This window comes from Hemiscyllium ocellatum, chromosome 2, assembly GCF_020745735.1.
Source record: "Hemiscyllium ocellatum isolate sHemOce1 chromosome 2, sHemOce1.pat.X.cur, whole genome shotgun sequence".
Classification (NCBI taxonomy): domain Eukaryota; kingdom Metazoa; phylum Chordata; class Chondrichthyes; order Orectolobiformes; family Hemiscylliidae; genus Hemiscyllium; species Hemiscyllium ocellatum.
The window spans coordinates 90,512,274-90,533,259 of NC_083402.1; the positions used below are offsets into that span (position 1 = coordinate 90,512,274).

Genomic DNA, 20,986 nt, shown 5'->3' on the forward strand with positions numbered 1-20,986 from the left:
ATCACAGCTGAAAATGTGTTGCTGGTTAAAGCACAGCAGGTCAGGCAGCATCTCAGGAATAGGGAATTCGACGTTTCGAGCATAAGCCTGATGAAGGGCTTATGCTCGAAACGTCGAATTCCCTATTCTTGAGATGCTGCCTGACCTGCTGTGCTTTAACCAGCAACACATTTTCAGAGTTTAACACGGATCAGTGTGAGGTTATTGATTTTGGTTGGTAGAATAGAAACTATTATAAAGGTACAATAGGTAATAAGGAAGGCAATTGGAATGCTGACACTTATTGCTGAAGGAATAGAGTATAAAAATAGGGAAGTATTCTTGCAACTGTATAAGCCTTCAGTGATTCTGCACCTGGAGTATTGCATACAGTTATGGTTCCCTTGCTTGAGAGATATAGTTGCACTGGAGGCTGTTCAGTGGAGAGATTCACTAGATTGAGACCCAGAGTGAGGGTTTTTGTGTCACAAAGAGGAATTGAGCAGTATAGGCCTATACTGTCTGGAGTATGGAAGTAGACGAGATTTAATTAAGGACGAAATAAGATAAAGTGGAATTGACAAAATAGACACAGAAAATGTTTCCTCTTATGGGTCAATCTCTAATCAAAGGTCATAATTTTAGAAGGGGTAGCAGATTTAAAACACTGATGAGGAGAAATCACCTCTGTCAAAGGGTTATGAAGCTATAAAATTCAGAGTGCAATGGATGCCGGGACATCGAATAAATTAGTAGCACATTGGAGGTTTATGTGGATCAGGCAGGAAAGTGAAGTTGAGCCCATGATGAAATCAGTCATGATCTTCTTGAATGGCAGAGCAAGCTAGAGGAGCTGGATTACTTTGCTCTTATTTCTTATGTACCTGTTTTTGGAGTCATCCTTTGTAGTGTAGGATTGTTGGAGAATTCCAAATATGCCACTTCTTTACAACATTAGCTGCCATGTTCAGGTAAGTTCATTCATTCACTAATACACAAAAAGTTTTGGGACATATAGACAGTTTTTCAATGTGCTAATGAATGACTGTGAGTAAGGTATATGGGTACGTGGAATAGCAAGGTGATGATAAGGTTACCAATGATTAAGCTATGTTGGGTGGGGTGGGAGAGTCAGAGTGAGAGGTACTTGGAGTGAATACAAGGGGCTTGGAGAGTTGAGCAGAGGCTGATCTGTTATGTAGGTTGCGCAGTTGATACAAATATTACCTACTTAATATTTCCTGGGTAGCTATCAAGGTGAAGAATTCAGAACTGCATGGACAATAAAGGAAAAGACTTCAGTGTTGGTGGAGCCATGGAGCAAATGCAAGGGATATGGCCAGCACAGACACAATAGGCTGACTCGCTACTCACCTGCAATGTATGATTCAATGAGTCAGGAAAGATTTAGGAAAATTATTTCTTAAATTATAGGTTAAGGTATTATCATGTAATTATCATTACTGGAGCTGTACCAAATAAAATAAAAGTGATGTACAAAATTGGAAAACTCTTCATCTAAAATCACTAGTGTTCAGGAAAAATATGCTAATATTCTTGCCAATTGTAATGCGATCCGCGGATGTTTTATGAAGCTTTTTTATTCCTCTTTGACTCTGCAGGCATTTACTCATATTATGCATTCATCCAGAAATGTTGTATTTTAATGTGGTTACAGCAGGAACTAATTATTATGCAATCAGTGGAATAAATCTGGTTCATTTCAAAACCTTCCTGAGTGAATTGTTAGCAGCTCTTAACTGAGCATCTGCTAACACAGTTTGCTATCTGTCATATTCTAGCACAAGTGTGTGAAAATGAAATATGCAGGTTGCCAACACTGACTTTTCGTTGATTAAATATGAAATTAAGTAGAAATCAAGCTAATTGAATTGATTGCTGGTTGTTTAACAGGACGGAAGAACTTCAGAAGATCTTGCGAGAGCAGAACAGCATGAACAGGTCGCCAACTTACTTGCCAGACTTAAAAAGGTAATGCATGTGTGTAAATTGGGGACCTTAATAACGAACAGGTGTTAACACACCTTTTGCAACACATTTGGCAGCTTGTGCTTTTTCTTCCCACAGTGGTAACACCATGAGCCTGAATTGGTCAGGCAATTAAACCAAAAATTAAAGAACTGTACCATTCTAAGTTTAACTTTTGTCAGAAATAAAAAGTTTTTTTCTGGTGCAATGTGAACATTGTACCCTTGTAACTATTTATGGGTGAAAATAACACCTATTCTGCAATAACACTATGCCAGCAAATAGACGTCTCGTTCATGGTCATCAACCCTAACAGCAAAGCCTTCATTCCATCAGATAATTGAAATTGTGTTGTTGGAGGTAAAGGGTCAAGAATGTGGTGCTGAAAAGGCGGAGCAGGTGAATCGACATTTCAGGCATAAGCCCTTCAATCAGGAATTACTGGAGGTGAAGCATATCAGGGAATCCTTGGGACAGTATGGACCAGTCAGCCTGTCTGTCACTTAGTTAGATTATGGTTGATATACAGTTCAACATCATTTATCATTGTAGCTCCACATCCCTTTGTAACTTTATCTCACCAACCTACCAATGTAAATAAGCATAGCAGCAATGCAGGATAACCAACTAAAATGATACATTTCAATAAAGTAAAGAACTGTGGATGCTAGAGCTCTGAAACAAAAACAGAAACTGCTGCCGAAACTCGGCCAGTCTGGCAGCATCTGTGACAGGAAAGCAGAGTTGATGTTTCGAATCCAGTCTTGTTTGGCAAGGAGGTCAGACTGCAGCTGAGGATTACACAGTCAGAAAGTTAAAAGTCACACAGCAGCTTATAGTCCAACAGGTTTATTTGGAAGCACTAGCTTTTGGAGTGCTGCTCCTTCATCAGGTGATTGTGGAGAATCAGGTGATTATGGAGGATTGTGTGCAGTTCTAGTCACTGGAAGGGCATAATTGCTCTGGAGAAAGTACAGAGTAGATTTACCAGAATGCTGCCAGGAATGGACAATTGTAGCTATGAGCAGAGGTTGGAGAAGTTATGGTTGTTTGTGTTAGAATAGAGAAGGCTGAGGAGTGAATGATTTAATTGATGTATACAAAATTGTGAAGTTGTGAAGGGTGTATGTAGAGCAGAAGAAAGGACCAGTTTCCCTGGGCAGAGAATTCAAAAATCAAAGGTCATAGATTCATGCTAAATGGCAAAAGGATTAGAGGGGATGCAAGGAAAATCTTTTTTACGCAGAAGGTGGTAGTTGTCTAGAATTTCATGCCTGAGTTGGTGGCAGAGCTAAAGACCCTAAACTCTTTCAAAAAGTATCTGGATCTGTACCTTAAATGGTGCAAGTTGCAGGGCAATGGGCCTTATGTAGGAAAATGGAATTTGAAAGGGTGGCTGGGTCAGCATAGACAAGATGGACCCAATGCTCCCCTTTTGTGCTGTATCATTTCTATGGTTCTGTCGACTCTTCATCAGAACTGAGAGCAGCTAGGAAACGCTCCTCTACATTGGGAAGACAAAACGCAGACTAGGTGATCGCTTTGCTGAACAACTACATTCTGTCTGTAAAAATGATCCAAAGCTTCTAGTTGCATGGAACTTCAATAGCAATATTTCTGTTCCAGGCTTACTGCAGTGTTTCGCCAAGCATCAGTGCAAGATCAAAGAACAACATCTCATTTTCCACTTGGGGACCCTACAGTATTTGGGTCTCAACATAGAGTTCAATAACTTTAGACACTGATTCCATGTTTCCCACTCCCAAACCCAATCCTGCCATCACATAGACTGCTTTTACTGCAGACTATCATTCTCTGCCACCTTTAATTTTCATTATCACTTATTCAGCTTTTCTTCTGTCCTGGCCTGCCATCCGTAGTCTCTGTACCTACGTCTTGCACATCTCGCTCTTGGGCTCCATCTCCACCTATCCACTCACTTGCCTTCACTCTCATAACCTCATCTTCAGCATTAATGCCAGTTTTTTCCAAGCTGCTGCCACTTCTACCGAAGAGTCACTCGACTCAAACTGTTAACTCTGCTTCCTTCCCGCAGATGCTGCTAAACCTGCTGAGTTTTGCCAGCAATTTGTTTTTGTTGAAATGATACATTTGTTCCACAGCTAAGCTGAATTTCCTTCATTTAGCTAGTGCACACTTGACTGAAGTAGGTGCTGACCCTTGAAATGGTCATTTGTGATTGGAGCCAATTATGTATCTGGAAACTGATTTTAAAGTTGATCTGACAAAACTAACCAATAAGTAAGTAATTTGATCTTCACAACAGTAATATTGCAGCATCTTTTTGTAGTAGTTGTTTTGCAATATAAATGCAACACTGGTCTGATTTTATTCATCACTATGTTCTGTTCTGTGGGTCTATTTGATCACCTTTAGATCATCATACTGTACCTGTCCATTCAGCAGATTATCTTCTCCATTGATGATGAGAAATGTAAGTGGCCATTTTCCCGCTCAGAATACTTGTCAGCTGAATGAGAGTCTGCAAGCTGGAATCTCCCAAGTTCTGTCAAATTTTCAGTGATTCATTTTGTCCAAATACAAATTAGGGTGCAGAATTACGTGTCTGTGTTTGGAAAAAGATAGTACTGCTGCAGTAAGGCCAGTTCAAAACAGCTGCAGCTGTTCATGATCAGCCAAAACAAAACTTAGCAAGTTATAAAACAAAAGGGTTTTGGGATGAAATGATCATCTGTATTTCCAGTTTTGTTGCAATGGAACGTAATCCTCCAGGTCCAATTCAGCTTGCATCATTATTGTCAAGAAGGTGGGAAAGAGACACATGAGACATGGCATCATCTTACTTTGTTATTGCCCTTATTAAGGAAAATGCCATAGCTGCCACCTCATCCAGATTCAGATTATATCTTCTGAAGAGTTTCTTCACCACGAGCCGACTGAAGCTGCCCAGTGGTGCCATCAAGCCTGGAGGTGGAGTTTGCAGCAATTGAGTCTCAGGGGTTCTTGAAACGATTCCATAATGTGGTATAATAATCATCGCCATACAAACAACAGGTTTATTCAATATGAATCATATGGATAATGTGAAGGTTTCAGCAGCTCCAATTCCATACATTTTATTTTGTAATTCTATTACAGTAGTTACCACAAATGTTGCCTATTATTACAATTTCTAAATATTAGAAAAGCTTTTCAATTACAAAATATATGGGGTTTTTTGTTTACATTTAGGCCAATGTGGTTCCAGTGATTAAAGTTCTCTTAATATACAGAAGCACTTCAAGAATAAAGCTTTATAAAATCATAAGAGGAATAGATAGGGTTAATGGTAGGTGTCTTTTCCCTCGGATCGAGAATTTCAAGACTAGGAAGTATACTTTTAAGATGAGAGGAGAGAGATTTTAAAAAAGACACGAGGGGCAAATGTTTTGCACGCGGTGGTTCCCGTGTGGCATGAACTTTGAGGAAGTGGTGGGTGTGGATACAGTTACAACTTGTAAAAGACACTTTGATAAGTACATGAATTGGAAAAGTTTGGAAGGATTTGGCCCAGGAGCAGGCAGGTGAGTCTAGTTTAGTTTGGGATTATGTGCAGCGTGGACCGAAAGAATCCGGTTCCATGCTGTATGAGTTTGTGTGCTTCTTCCATCCCTTTTTGCCTGTGCAGGACAAAGCTAAAAGAAATAACTTGCATTTGTATTGCATCTTTCACATTGATAGGGTGTCTCAAAGTGCTTCACTAGTGGTAAAGTGCTTTAGAAGTATTCTCACTGTGATTTTGTACCGTACACAAAGAAGGCAGCCAATCTAGGCACATATAACAGAGATAAAATGGTTTTAGACACATGGGGTAAAAGCTAAATCTTGGCCAAGATATTAGGAAAGCCCCCTGTTTTTCTTCAAGTGGTGTACAATATTTTCCTTCCAGTTGCAAAGTAAGATGCGACCTGTTATATCCAATATCTCTGACAAAGTAGCCCTCCATATCATAGTGAAGAAAAGAGAAACAACAAGCATTAAAGCATCACAAACACTCGAAATATAAAATAAAAACAGCATGCTGGGAATACTCACTAGGCCTGGCAGCATTTCTGGAGAGAAAAGCAGTTGATAAGTTGAAGTCTTGCTTCAGTTATATTAAAAGTTTGGTTGGACCACACCTGGAGAACTGTGGGCAGTTCTCCAGGTGTGGTCTCCTTATCTTAGGAAGGATATCATCACCACAGATAGTGCAGCAAAGATTTGCTAGAATTTTTCCCATGATGGCATGACTATCCTGTGAAGAGAGATTTGGAAACTGGACCTGTATTCTCCAGAGTTCTGCAGAATGAGAAGTGATCTCAATAGAACTTAAATAATACTCAGTAGAACTTAAATAGATGCAGGTCAGATGGTTCCCCTGGCTGGGGGGGCCTGAAACCAGAGGACACTCAGAATAAAGGGAAAGTTATTTACAACTGAGATGAGAAACAGTTTTATTCAGACAGTTGTGAATGTTTGGACATCTCTATCTAAAAGGGCTGTGGAGGCTAAGTAATTGGCAATGCTTAAAGTGGAGCTGAATAGATTTCTAAAAGGCACTGATGTGAAAAGATATATGAATAGTGTGGAGGAGAATGGCGTTGATGTTGATAACCAGCCGTCATTGTATGGAATGGTGGAGCATGCTCAATGGGCTAAATGGTCTACTACTGCCCCTGTGTTCCTAACTGATCAAGAAATGATGAAAGTGGTTCTTTTCACCTAAGGACTTCCCTCACTATGGTTGACAGGACCCTGAACTGTGGTCAACCCATTTCTCAGATGCTGCTCTCAACCATTTCTCTTGTTTCGAGAACCATGATTGTTCCGCTTTACCTCCATGTTTGAAGGATCATGCTCCATCTTTTCTGGCACTTCAATTACACCACCAAATGCTTCAACTCCTACCTTTTCCTGCCAGAGTACCTAAAGGATTGAACCCTTTTCAAAAGCCCGGTCTACTTCTCAATCACCTTAACATCTCATCTTATCACATTCCACAGTACCTTCCCACACCAGGAGAAACATTTGCCCTTTTTATTTCCCCTCTACTCACTGTCCAAGGACTCAAATATTCCATCTGGATGAAGCAACAATTTACTTGTCCCTTTTTTAGTCTGGTCTGCTGTAATTGCTTCTCACAATGCAATCGCTATGCTGGGGAGACCAAATCCCTTTACAGAACATCTCTGCCTCGTCAGCAAGCGTGACCTTGAGCTTCCAGTTGCTTGTCATTTTAATTCACCAAATTGGTCTTAAATTATATTCCAGAGAAGCACAGAACAGGTTAAGGAACAGTACCTCATTTTCCTTTGGCACTTTACAGCCTCTGTAATCCACAGTGTAGGCTGGAGGGACTGACATGAGGAAACATTGGATAGGTTGGATAGTTATCCTTGGAGTAGAGAAGGTTCAAAGGGGATCTGACAGACATTTATAAGATAATGAGAGGCTTGGATAAGTTGGATAGGAAAGCATTTCTTCTCCAGTAGTAGAGGGGACCATAACTAGAAGGCATAGATATAAGGTAAGACATCCAGAAGGCCAAGAAGAGAGTTAGAGAGTAAAGTTTTTAACTTAGACAGCATGGGTATTTGGAACTTGCTGCTGTGAAAGTATTGTAACATGTGGACATTATTTAGATATTCACTTGCATAGCCGTAGCCTCTGTAGTGTCGACATGAAGGACTGAATGACCACCTCTTATGCTGTGAACACCTAGTAGTGATCAAATTCTTGTTTGTCATGATTTTGCTTTTAAAAAATTGGAAAAAGATGTTCATTACTCTGTCATTCACACCCATCTGGACATTTTCTTTGTTTCATTATTATAGTCATGAGCACTATCTTTTCCTTTGGTCAATGACATCATGTAATCATTTTACATTTAATACCTCTATCTGTCCCAGACCTTCCTTTTTTATTCTTCCAACCCCTCCACACCCATCACATTTCTGATGAAAATACTGGTTAAAACACTTTTTGTTGTTAATGATTTCCAGTGATTTATATCATCTGGAGTAAGATGCCTCACAAGCCTGAGCAATCAGCCCACCTGTGATTGGAAAGGAGTATATACACAACAATCACCAGCCAGAAGTGCCCTCCCAGTCTGGGAACACTTCAGCGGTCCGGGACATTTGGCCTCGGGCATTCGGATGACCATCCCCAAGGCAGACTTTAGGACAGGCAACAACGCAAAGTAGCCAAGCAGAGGCTGATAGCCAAGTTGGGTACCCATGGGGATGGCCTCAACCGGGCCCTTGGGTTCATGTCACACTACAGGTAACACCACTGCATGATGTGCACTCTTGCTTGTATGCACATGCGCGCACACGCACTCCTACAGACCCATACACTCACTCAGACCCTCTTTCACATACAAGCTCTCTCATCTGCTCATACATACACACCCCCCACACTCACACCCACACGCTCACCCTCTCACAAACTTGTACCCCTTTACACTCTCACACACAGACACACGCATGCATGTGGGGTGAGTTTGTACTTGCAGAAATACGTTTAATTTTGCTCAAAAAATTGTATGAATCCATGTAAGATTCTGTAAATCCTTTTTGTAGAAATAGTGTCAGTCTGAGCATTGGGACATAGACAGACAGACTTTAAGCTCACATTTTCATGCATTATCTAAGCTGACATGGCACCTATTGTTAAAGTTCACTTGAGAATGTAACTTTTAAAAAAACGTTTTGGGATTTACATATGAAAGAACTGAAACCAGCTTGGTCATTCTAAAAGATGAGAGACTTAACAAACAATCCAGGTCTTTTTCAATATATCATTTCAGTTGCATCACACTGTAAATTTTACTATAAATTCTGTGTCTCACAATCTTATTTTCCACAACCACTTGACGAAGGAGCAGTGCTTCAAAAGCTGGTGCTTCCAAATAAACCTGTTGGACTATAACCTGTTGTGATTTTTAATTTTATACTCCCTCCAGTGGCAATGTTTATAACAACTCTGAGAACATTTTTGCATAGCCAGAGAATAGCACTGCTTCACCTATACGTTCTGATACCATTCTAACATTTTATTATTTCCTGATTAAGTATTTTGTAGGCATTACACCAACTGATAGTTGCTTGCATAGAGCGTTATAACTTTTATAGCATGTTTTGGTTTTATAAGTGCATGCATATTTTCATTCTCCTCTCCGGAAGGAAGGTACCTGTACTCTATTTAGCATTTCCAGATTTATCCAGTTTCATTTTGCCTAGTGCTGCATTATAAGCAGATGTACATGAATGGTGCTCCTTACAGTATAAACTGAAGGATTTCAATTTGTCTAATTTATTGTGATCTAAATTTATGCAGTGAAATTCATGAATTCACTGTTGCTGACATTTGTGGCAAATTCCACTTTATTATTTTAGCAAAGTTGCCGGGCTTAGTTTCCATTGTGCATTATTGAAACAAAAATGAACATATTAACTCGTTACTAAAAATAACTGCTTAAAGCTCCTTAACATCTTAGGTGACATGCCATGGAGACAATGTCAACCGTGAACCTCTATTAATTCTGTTGCTTTGTTTTACTTTAGGACACACATAGAGGCATGTTCATTCAGCAACTTAGGCATTCTCAAAATTCCCAAGCCCGAATAAAACTGAAGTTGTTTGGAAATTCAGGAACAGGTAAAACGGCACTTGTAGAATCTCTCAAATGTGGGCTCCTGCGAAGTTTCTTCAGGAGACGCAGACCAAGGCTGTCATCCACCAACTCAACTCGTTATCCTCCATCGCCACTATCGTCAAAGCCAACAGGTATCCTTAATATTTTTAAACAACAATGTGAAGGATAGCCATAACGTAGGTATTATAATTGTGCTTCTCCCTACAGGTACAATCACACAGTCATGTTTTGAGACCTATCAAAACAGCCATTTCCCAAATCATGATGTGACTGCCTCATAGAGTCATACAGCATGGAAATAGACCCTTCATCTAACCAGTCCACACGGACCAAGCCTCCCAAACTAAACTAGGCCCACTTGCCTGCATTTGACCCATATCCCTCAACCTTTCCTATTCATGTAACATTCAAATGTCTTTTAAATGTTGTAACTGTACCTGTATCTACCACTTCCTCAGGCAGAGTATTGCACTTAAGAACCACCCTCTGTGGAAAAAAAACTGGCCCCATGTCCCTTTTAAATCTTTCCCCTGTCACCTTAACAATATGCCGCCTAGTTTTGAACTTCCACACCATAGGGAAGAGAGCTTTGCTATTCACCTTATGTGTGCCCATTATGTGTGGGTACTAATTTAAGACAGAGATGTCAAGGAATTTCTTCTGTGAGGATTGAGTGTCTTTGCTCCTCCCTACAGCTCTCTGTGGCAAGGAAATCCAGTGTCCTTGTTCATACTTAGGCTGAGATAAATAGATAGATCGTTGATCAATAGGGGAATCGAGGGTTGCAGGGTAAGGGCAGGAAGGCTATTAGGAGAAATGTCAGATCATCCACGATCCTATTGGTGAAGCAGTTTCAAGGGACTAAATAGCCACCTACTGTTCCTATTTCTTGTGGTTTTACTAAATCGAGAAAGGATAAGTAGAAATGAGGACAGAACTAATTGATACAAAGAATCTCTCCTGATATGAGTCAGAAGATGCTTGTATAATTTGATGTTGTTTAATTTGGATAGTGAAACATAGGCGTCAATGAGTCAGTTCCAAATGTTAATGCTGCAAAATCTGACTACTTTATTCCACCAGCAGACTTTGAAATCCATTAATGGAAGTGAACTTAGCAGTACTAACAGGTTATGCTCACCAGCCTGTCAAAATCCAAGTAAAATATTACTAATAAAAAGACAGCTTATGGTTTCAGTTTTGCAGGATATGGTTTGTGTTTTCGGTCTGCTATAACAGTAGGATTTTGTAGTGATTTTTATATTAATAGCTTAATTTTGGTCATAAAGTATGCTATCTAAAGTGTCTGATGATTTGTATCCCTAATGTTCTTCCTGCCAAATATGTCCCTTTCATTCTGGAAACAGATTTACAAAAGCACTTTTATGTGGGCCTGCAATCATCCATTGGATTTCAGTGAAAATGCTAGGAGTAACATCAGTCCCAGGTCTAACCCCTGGACAGCAATAAACCCCATCATGAGGAAATGGTCTCCTCCATCGCCAGATGAGGTTTAATTGCAAACCTTTCCAGAGCTGCTTTGAAATTTCTTGGAATTATGAGAAAATCAAAGAAGCCTTGCATTTATCTTGTGTTTTTCACACCAACCAGACATTTCCAAAGTATTTTAAAGCAAATACAGTCTTTGCAAAATGTAGTCTAATAAGTGTACAAATTAGGAACAGAAGTAAGCCATGTATGTCCTTTTTGTCTGCCTTAACATTAAAAAAAAGTCATGAGAGATGTGTTTGAGTTTGAAATGTGCATTTCCATCTAACCCCAATATTCTTTGACTTCCTTGCCTAATTGGCCACTATTATAATTTAGGAAACGCGACAGCCAATTTGCACTCAGCAAGTACTGACAAATAGCAATGTGATAACCTGGTGTTCTACTTTTGTGACACTGACAGTTAAATATTAGCCAGGATCCAGGGGATAGTTCGCTCTTCAGGATAATCTCATAGGATCTTTTACATTCAAGCAAAAGGTCCAAACCTTGACCTCTGAAAGACAGCGCCTCTGACAATGTGACAAGCTTTCTGTACTGTTCTGGAGTCCCAACTTTGATATTTGTACTGAAGTATTGGAGTGGGCCTTTAAAGTGGAACTTTGCAACTCAGACAGAAGTGTTACCAACTGAGCTAGAGTTGAAGCACAAAGGTAGTGAAGTCAGATTGGATGTAACGATTCACAATGGCAAAGCTTAGGGAGCTTGGGAATGCCATCCCTTATACCGTAATGAATCATTGTCTTTTTGGTTTACCTTTGGCTCTGAATCAGAAGGTTGTGATTCAAGGCAGTTTCTGGGAATGAGCTATTGTCTTGGTTGTGATTTCATTGCAGTCCAAAGAACCTGCTGCATTGTTAGAAGATCTGTCCTTCAGATGCAGCATATAAACTGAGGCCCCCATCTGCCCCCTCACTTGGATGAAAAAATGCATCATGGTATTATTTGAAATATATGGAAGTTGTCCCATTGTCTTGGCTGTTATCTATCTCTCAAACTACTTTTTAGAGGTGTTTATTAATAATTCATCTCATCATTCTATGTGAACTGGTTGTGTTGTCGCCTATAAATAACAGTCAATACACTCCAAAAATAATCCCAAAGTTACTGGCTGACTTTTCTTTCCCCTTCTCTATTTAAAAAGGGGACATGTCCAATTGCATAGCACCAAACTGCTGCTCCAATTGATATCGGTTTAGTATCAGTTAATGCCTTTCACACACCTGGGCCATAATTTATATTTTTGAAAAGTTGAATTAAATTTGAATAATTTATATTTAAGAAGCTTTACAACTTTTATTTAGATGGTGACCTTGGACCAAGAGCCGTTGCCTTTATTAGCAGCATATTTGATTAACTTCTCATTTCAAGTTTCAGTGAGTATTTCAAACTTGTACCCTGGCTGTGAAAATGTCAGTGTAAGGAGCCGGAGCATGATGTTTGAACCAAGTCTAACCAAAGGCGTTCTACAGGCTTTTGTTTCACCTACACACAATTTACACTATGTAACTGATGACCAGTCTACTAAAGCAATTGACATACAACATGCTAATGTTAATGGTAAGAAATGTTTACTTTACAATAGAGCTAACTCGGAACTCCTGACCTTTTTACTGGCTACTTAGTCATTAAGTTTAAATACAGAGCTAGTATGAAATTTGAATCCATTATTGTATAAAACATGCTTAATTGTTTTTGCTATTTGAAATCTCAACAGGCTTATCATATTCAGAAAGCTGTTTAGTTTCTGGGCTGTGTTATTACTGTGTAAAATTGAGTGGGTGAAGCTGCATTTTAAAAGGCATTAATTTCATTTGCAGTATGTCTCTAATTTAAGTTTAATTCGCCACTTACCTCAAGATCATAGTAAATCAATTTGTTCTTCATGTACAACAATTACTGTGGCAGTTTGTTTAAATCTTTGGTAGCATTTATCAAACAAGTGCTGTCCTGATGCTGTAGAGTATCTAAGCCATTTAATCAGGAAGAAGCAAAATAAAATTCCAGTTCAAGGTTGAGTTAGCTGACCAAAGCCATAATTCATGAAATCTCTCCGTAGTCTTTATTATAAGTGGTTTAGTGAGGAAATCTGCTATGGGCAGCTATATAATGATCCCTGTTGGAAACAGGCATGTTTACAAATCTGGTGCAAGCATGATGCAGCTTCAATTCAATTCAATACAGCACAGGAACAGGCCCTTTGGTCCACCAAGCCTGTACCTATTCCTTATTTAGATCACTACATATTCCCTATGTGCAGTTTCTATCCCTCTGTCCGCCTCCCATTCATGTGTCTGTCAAAATATGCCTTTAAACATTGTTAATGTGCCTGCTTTCATCATAAGACCATAAGACATAGGAGTGGAAGTAAAGCCATTCGGCCCATCGAGTTCACTTCGCCATTTAATCATGGATGATGGGCATTTCAACTCCACTTACCGCATTCTCCCTGTAGCCCTTAATTCCTTGTGACATCAAGAATTTATCAGTCTCTGGCTTGAAGACATTTAGCATCCCAGCCTCCACTGCACTCCGCAGCAATTAATTCCTCAGACCCACCACTCTCTTGCTAAAGAAATGTCTCCGCATTTCTGTTCTGAATTGACCCCCTCTAATTCTAAGGCTGTGCCCATGGTTCCAAGTCTCCTTGCCTAACGGAAACAATTTCTTAGCGTCCACCCTTTCCAAGCCATGTATTATCTTGTAAGGTTCTATTAGATCTCCCCTTAACCTTCTAAACTCCAATGAGTACAATCCCAGGATCCTCAGCCGTTCCTCGTTTTTAGACCTACCAATACAGGGATCATCCGTGTAAATCTCCGCTGGACACGCTCCAGTGCCAGTATGTCCCTCCTGAGGTCTGGGTCCCAAAACTGAACACAGTACTCCAAATGGGGCCTAACCAGAGCTTTATAAAGTCTCAGTAGCACATTGCTACTTTTATATTTCAACCCTCTTGAGATAAATGACAACATTGCATTCGTTTTCTTAATCACGGATTCAACCTGCATGTTTACCTTTAGAGAATCCTTGACTAGCACTCCCAGATCTCTTTGTACTTTGGCTTTATGAATTTTCTCACCATTTAGAAAGTAGTCTATGCTTGTATTCTTTTTTCCAAAGTGCAAGACCTCGCATTTGCTCACGTTGAACTTCATCAGCCATTTCCTGGACCACTCTCCCAAACTGTCTAGATCCTTCTGCAGCCTCCCCACTTCCTCAGTACTACCTGCCTGTCCACCTAACTTCGTATCATTGGCAAACTTCACTAGAATGCCCCCAGTCCCTTCATCCAGATCATTAATATGTAACGTGAGCAGCTGCGGCCCCAACACTGAACACTGTGGGACATTGCTTGTCACCGGCTGCCATTCCGAAAAAGAACCTTTTATCCCAACTCTCTGCCTTCTGTCAGACAGCCAATCCTCAATCCATGCCAATCCATCATCTCCGCTGGCATTGCTTTCCAGGCACACCAGTCGCTGTATGAAAAGATTTCCCTGCACTTCTCTCCTAAACCTTCCCCCCCCCCCCCCCCCCCCCCCCCACCTTGAACCTGTGCCAGCTTGAATGTAATGTTGTCTGCAACCAAATGAAATGGCCGACAATCATCCTCAAAGCTGGGACATGATGTTTGAGGATTCGTAAATTCTCCCAGGTCAGAATCAGAATCTTCAAGAGAATGAGAAAATATATCAACTTTTTAGAGAAGCATGCCAATTGATTTCTATATTTGATCCACATAGCTAATGGCTGGATGATGATTGGGAGTGTCAGATGGAACATGTGCATTTGGCGGCCAGTAAGCATGGCAGAAGGTGATTGGACGGTTCGGAACAGGCTCTTACATTATTCCAAAGAGACTGCACCTTGCAACATATACTCCCAGCTCAGAATCATCCTCTCAATGTATTTGCATATCCTGTTTCATGTCCCTGTGGAAATAGAGCTTACCTAATATCTAGATTATATTGAAACTCCTAGATAATGCCACACTATATAAGGTTAATATGGTTTTGGTTCTCACAAACCTGATCTGAAATCCACAGTTTGGGAATCACTGACTTGTTACCACTGCTTTCTGCTCAGCAATTTTAAATAGTAAAATGAATCAGACTGTTAACATATGGTCTTTTTTAAAAAATGTATTGGTCAGCTCAGGATAATTGAGCATTGAATTTCTTTTAGGTGTTGGCGATTTTAGTGTCTGGGAGTTCTCTGGTAATCCTGTCTACTATTGCTGTTATGATTATTTTGCTGCAAATGACTCCACTGCTATCCACATGGTGCTTTTCAGTCTAGAGGAACCATATGAAATGCAACTGAATCAAGTGACCTTTTGGCTCAATTCCCTCAAATCTCTTATTCCAGCTGAAGATCCTTTAGGTAAGGTTCAATTCATGCATTATTCCCAGAATACGCTTATCCGACAATTGTGAAAGGAAGCTTTTGAACCTTAGTGTATGAGAATTTAGTTTTCCCCAAAAAAATCTTAATATAGAAGAAATTTTTATTTCTTTCAAAGTTTATTTTGATTCTTTGAAAAAATAACACACTTGGGTTAAGTTTGCCAATTACTGATTAATTTAGTGTTTCATTTTAAAGTCTTCAATAAAAGCTAAGGGTAGCTTTCTTTTTCTCCTCATGCACCACAGTAATAGTTCAACAAATAGCGTACTGAAAATGTTTTAATCAGAGACATTAGGGACATTTAAGCCACTGCTGGACCAGCACATGGACAGCAGTAAATTGAGGAGTGTTTTGGTTAGGTTGACCTTAGATTAACATAAATGCTTGAGACAACGTTGTGGATTGAAGGGCCTGTACTGTGCGGTACTGTTCTATGTTCTAACTCTTAGGGCAGACAGTATGTACCTTGGGTGCTGCAAAAAACCTTTAGCTCAAGGGCTTCAGTCATGAAGGAACCCTTAGCTGGTAGTCAAGTTCTATGTCTGTGGAAGCCAACTGTTGCACCTTCTGTAGTTTTTCAGTTCAAATTTTATCATTCTCTGCTGTTGCCATCTAAATGAATGACCTTGTTGACGGACTGAGTTTAATGTATCTGTTGATACGAAACTGGGTAGGAAAGGGGTTTAACCAGATTAGTAAAGTGGGACAGCAGGTGGCAGATTTTGGCAGGAAGAATAGGAGAAATTATCATTTGTTTAAATCTTGAGAAACTGTTACGTTGTGGTGTTGAAGGGATTTATGTGTCCTTGTCCAAGAATCACAGAATGAGGATAAATCTAAGAACTGTGGATGCTGGAAATCTGAAACAAAAACAATAAGTGCTTAAAAATAAACTTAACGTTTGAATCCAATGATCTTTTGAAGCATCACTGGACTAGAAATGTGACTCTCTTTCTCTCCACAAATACTGCCAGTTCTGCAGAGTTTCTCCAGTTACATAGTTAACATGTAGGCATAGCAAACAAATAGAAATGTTTTTGTTACAAGGGGATTGGAACACAAGAGAAATACCATCTTGCTACAATTGTACAAGACAGCACTCTAAGCTTGTACAGTTGAGTTGCATATCTAAAGAAGGATGTTTTCAGTAGGATTAAAGCTGATCATCCAACTCCGAATCCTGTTCCCACTTTTCGCCTGTATACTTTGATCATATTATCATATCGCTCGCCTCCCTCAGTATTCTTGAAATCAATCCCATGAGGTCTGTGTACTTGTCTACCTTAATGCTTTTCAAAACACCCAAAACCTTTTCTTGTAGTAGCAATCCCAAGAATATCAGCATTCCCCTACCGAGGCTCACCTTCCTCTATATCCTTATCCTTTCTAAATACCGATGCAAAGTATTCATTAAGGACTTCATGCACTTCCTCCAACTACATGCACAAATTCACTGCATTGTCCTTACCACCCTATCCCTAATTACTCTCTTGCTTCTTGTATATGTGTAAAACACCTTGGGATTTTCCTTAATCCTGTTTGCCAATGACAATTTGGTGAGGCAGCACTCCATGCCTGTACGGTTGAGCTTGGCCCTTTGAGTCAGAGTCATAGAGATGTACAGAATAGAAACAGACCCTTCGGTCCAACCTGTCCATGCCGACCAGATATCCCAACCCAATCTAGTCCCACCTGCCAGCACCCAGCCCACATCCCTCCAAACACTTCCTATTCATATACCATCCAAATGCCTCTTAAATGTTGCAATTGTACCAGCCTCCACCACATCCTCTGGCAGCTCATTCCATACACTTACCACCCTCTGTGTGAAAAAGCTTCCCCTTAAGTCTCTTTTATATATTTCCCCTCTCACCCTAAACCTATGCCGTCTAGTTCTGGACTCCCCCATCCCAGTGAAAAGACTTTGTCTATTTATCCTATCCATGCCCCTCATCCTCTGATATCCTTGTTTAAGTTCTTTTCATGGTTTTATTATAGTCTTCAAGGAATTTGTCTATTTTCAGTTTCCTAAACCTTGCATATATATCCTATTCCTTTTTGACTCAGCTCGTAATTTCTCTTATCATCCAGGTTTCCTGAATTTTGCCATTCTTATCCTTCATTTTCACAGGAACAGCTGGTTTTGAACTCTTATCAACTGACCTTTAAAAGATTTCTATATGCCAGATGTGGGTTTACCCTCAAACAGGACCTGCCAAAAATTGTTGTAGTTAGCCTTTTCCCAGTTTAGTACTTTGACCTGAGAGCTACTCGTATCCTTATCCGTGAGTAACCCAAAATTTACAGAATTATGGTCACTGTTCTCGAAATGCACCCCTACCAAAACTTCGATTGCCTGGCCAGGCTCGTTTGGTATGGCCACGTCCCAAGTTACATAGTGTTTCAAAACACTGTCCTGGACACACCTCACAAATTCCACCCATCCCCATCCAAGCCTCTGGGTCTAAGGGAGTCCCAGTCAATACAGGGTAAGTTAAAATCACTGCTGCAAATGTGTTGCTGGTCAAAGCACAGCAGGCCAGGCAGCATCTCAGGAATAGAGAATTCGACGTTTCGAGCATAAGCCCTTCATCTACAGCTGTGATATTCTCCCATTTTGTGACTCAAACTCCCCCACCTCTTTTGCATCCCTCTCTATCTCGTCTGAAACATTTAATCCCAGAATGTTAAGCTGCCAATCTTAACCCCTCTCTACCAAGATCATCACAATTGTATGTTCTAATCCACACTTTAACCTGTTGTCCACCTTGTGTTAAAACAAATACACTTCGGACCACCAGTCCTGTTCTGTTCAGTAACCTTTCTCCCTGGTTTTCCCTTTGAGTCTTGCTGGCCTGAGTCTCTAACTCCTCTTTGGCCATTTCCCTTGGCTGACATATAGCTCCAGTTCACACTGCAACACTCACAAGTAACACTAGCAAACCTCCCTGCCAGGATATTGATGCCGCTGCAGTTTAGATGCAACTTGTTCTTTTTATTGTATAGGTTCCACTTGCTCTGGAAGAAATTCCAATGATCCATATGTCTGAGCTCTTCTTCCCCCACCAGCTCTTTAGCCATGTATTTAGTTGTATTGTTTTCCTATTCCTATTTTCCTATTCATGGCCTCACCGCATATGACATGGGAGTAATCCCAAGATTTCAACCTTAGCGGTTCTGCTTTTCAACTTAATACCTAATTTCCTGAAATCTCTTTGAGGACTTTGTCATTCTTTTTCTGTCTGTGACATTAGTACAATTTGCATATGCGACCTCTGGCTTCTTGCCCTCCCTTTTGAGAATGTCCTGCTCGGAGACATCCTTGATGCTAGCCCCAGGGAGACAATATATCAACCTAGAATTTATTTTACAGCCACAGAAACATCTACCTGTACTCCCGACAGTGGAATCCCCTATTACTACTGCACTTTGACCATTTTTTCTGTACAACAGAGGCAGCTGTGGAACCACTATTGCACTGCTGCTGTCACCATTGCCTGGCAGGCAGTCACCACCATCACTGCCCACCCACCCCACCCCTAACCCAAACAATATCCAAAACGATACATTTGTTAGAGCAGTCACCCATCTTTCTACATGAAACTTGGGGGTGACCATGCCTCTAAAACTCCTCCTTGTGGATACTTTTCACTTCCTGCATGTTCTTAAGTGTATCCAACTGCGACTGCGAACGATCATGTGGTCTTACAAGAGCAGGACTGGATATACTTCCTGTAGATGTAGTTGTCAGGGATGTTCAAACTGAATTATGTCCCACATTTTGCAGGAGAATCAGGCTACCACACTGCCATTTTCAGCCCCAGCAACTAGTTAAATAAAAATAAATTTCTATTAAATTAAATTAGTTAACGAGATGGATCCTAGTGTTGGATCCTCACTAACAAATATTAATTACAATATTCTGTAAACAACACTGTAGGTACTACTGTAAATCCCAATACTCTAAAAACTCATGGGTATTTGGTTAATGGAATTCCAAGGTATGAAAAAATAGAATCTCCTGACCACAGCTTACCAATCAGGAACCCTTCTGTCCAAAATATCATTTTTGCACTTGTGATGTAACGAAGCGCAGCTCCCACAATACTCCCGTGTGATGTATCAAAGTCAATGCCCTGAGCTCAAGTTTTTACCTGCTGCCTCTGGCCTTTCTGGTTCTGGTTCCCAGCTGCTGATCAAAGTAAGGCTCCTACTCGAAACCAGCTGACTTCTCCCAGAATCCTCTTCAGTCGCTTCTCACTGAGAACAACATCTGCAAATTCCCTTTAAGCTACTCACCATCCTGATTTGGAACTATGTCATCATTCCTTCACTAGCACCAGGTCAAAATCCTGGAATTCACTTCCAGACAGCACTGAGGTTCTTCCTACAACCCAAGAATTGCAGCAATTTATGAGAATAGCTCACCACCTCCCTCTCCAGCGTAATTAAAGTTTGCAATAAATGCTGGCCCGTCTATGCTCACATCATGTAAATTAAATTTAAAATTCGCTATTTCATGCATTGGAAGTGGCTTTTGAAGTATTTCAGCCACACTTACTCCTGTCAAGGTACAAGTCAGGATTGTAATAAAATACTCTCCTCTTGCCTGGATGGGTGCAGCTTCAACATCACTCAAAAGGCTCAACATCAACCGGGGCAAAGCAGCCAACTTGATAGGCTGAGCCACCACCCTACATTGTCAGTTTGTCCACAGACACTTCAAGCTGGAGGCATTGTGTGTACCATCTCCATAGTGAACTATGTCTACTTGCCAAAGTTCCTGCGATAACACTTTGCAAAGCTGTAAATTCTACCACCTAGAAAGAACAAGAACAGCTAGTGCATAGGCACACCAACATTTCTGATTTCCCCACTAAAGCTGCATCCAGTCGACATTTGCAAATTTTTCACCAGTCCTTCATTGTCTTCCAGTCAAAAGTCTGACTACCTAATAATGCAGCCAGGCCAAGCTATAAAACGTATTTACATAATTTATGCCTGCGTTCTGATAAGCAACTTTACATAATACTATCTTCCCAGCAGATGGCACTAAAGAGCCATTAAAATAAATTAATCTATGTGGCAAACTGCCTGTGTGGGCATAATAAAATTTGTCATTATCATTTTATAAGAGCCTCTGTTTTAAAGTTTACTCAGTAATGAAACAAATGTGTCAGTGCTCAAACTAGTAATAGAATAAGTTAGTTAGTAAAAAATTTTGGGAGCACTTTGTGCATTTTTGTGATATGTGCTTTTTTTTAAACCGTCAACAAAACAAGTAAAGGTAAAGTAAAAAATGAGGTCTGCAGATGCTGGAGATCACAGCTGCAAATGTGTTGCTGGTCAAAGCACAGCAGGTTAGGCAGCATCTCAGGAATAGAGAATTCGACGTTTCGAGCATAAGCCCTTCAAAGTCAACATAGACTCAAAGGA

At 40.3% G+C, this 20,986-nt stretch overlaps 1 protein-coding gene across 6 annotated transcripts in view; it reads left to right on the forward strand.

The window, feature by feature from the left end:
* dapk1 (death-associated protein kinase 1) overlaps positions 1 to 20,986 on the forward strand; it is a 253,471-nt gene that overhangs the window by 185,088 nt on the left and 47,397 nt on the right. For all 6 annotated transcript variants that reach the window (XM_060838328.1, XM_060838343.1, XM_060838320.1 and 3 more), the window contains 4 exons: positions 1,894 to 1,971; positions 9,540 to 9,762; positions 12,512 to 12,700; positions 15,329 to 15,526. In XM_060838328.1, the coding sequence (XP_060694311.1) occupies positions 1,894 to 1,971; positions 9,540 to 9,762; positions 12,512 to 12,700; positions 15,329 to 15,526 (688 nt within the window). The remainder of the gene's footprint in view (positions 1 to 1,893; positions 1,972 to 9,539; positions 9,763 to 12,511; positions 12,701 to 15,328; positions 15,527 to 20,986) is intronic.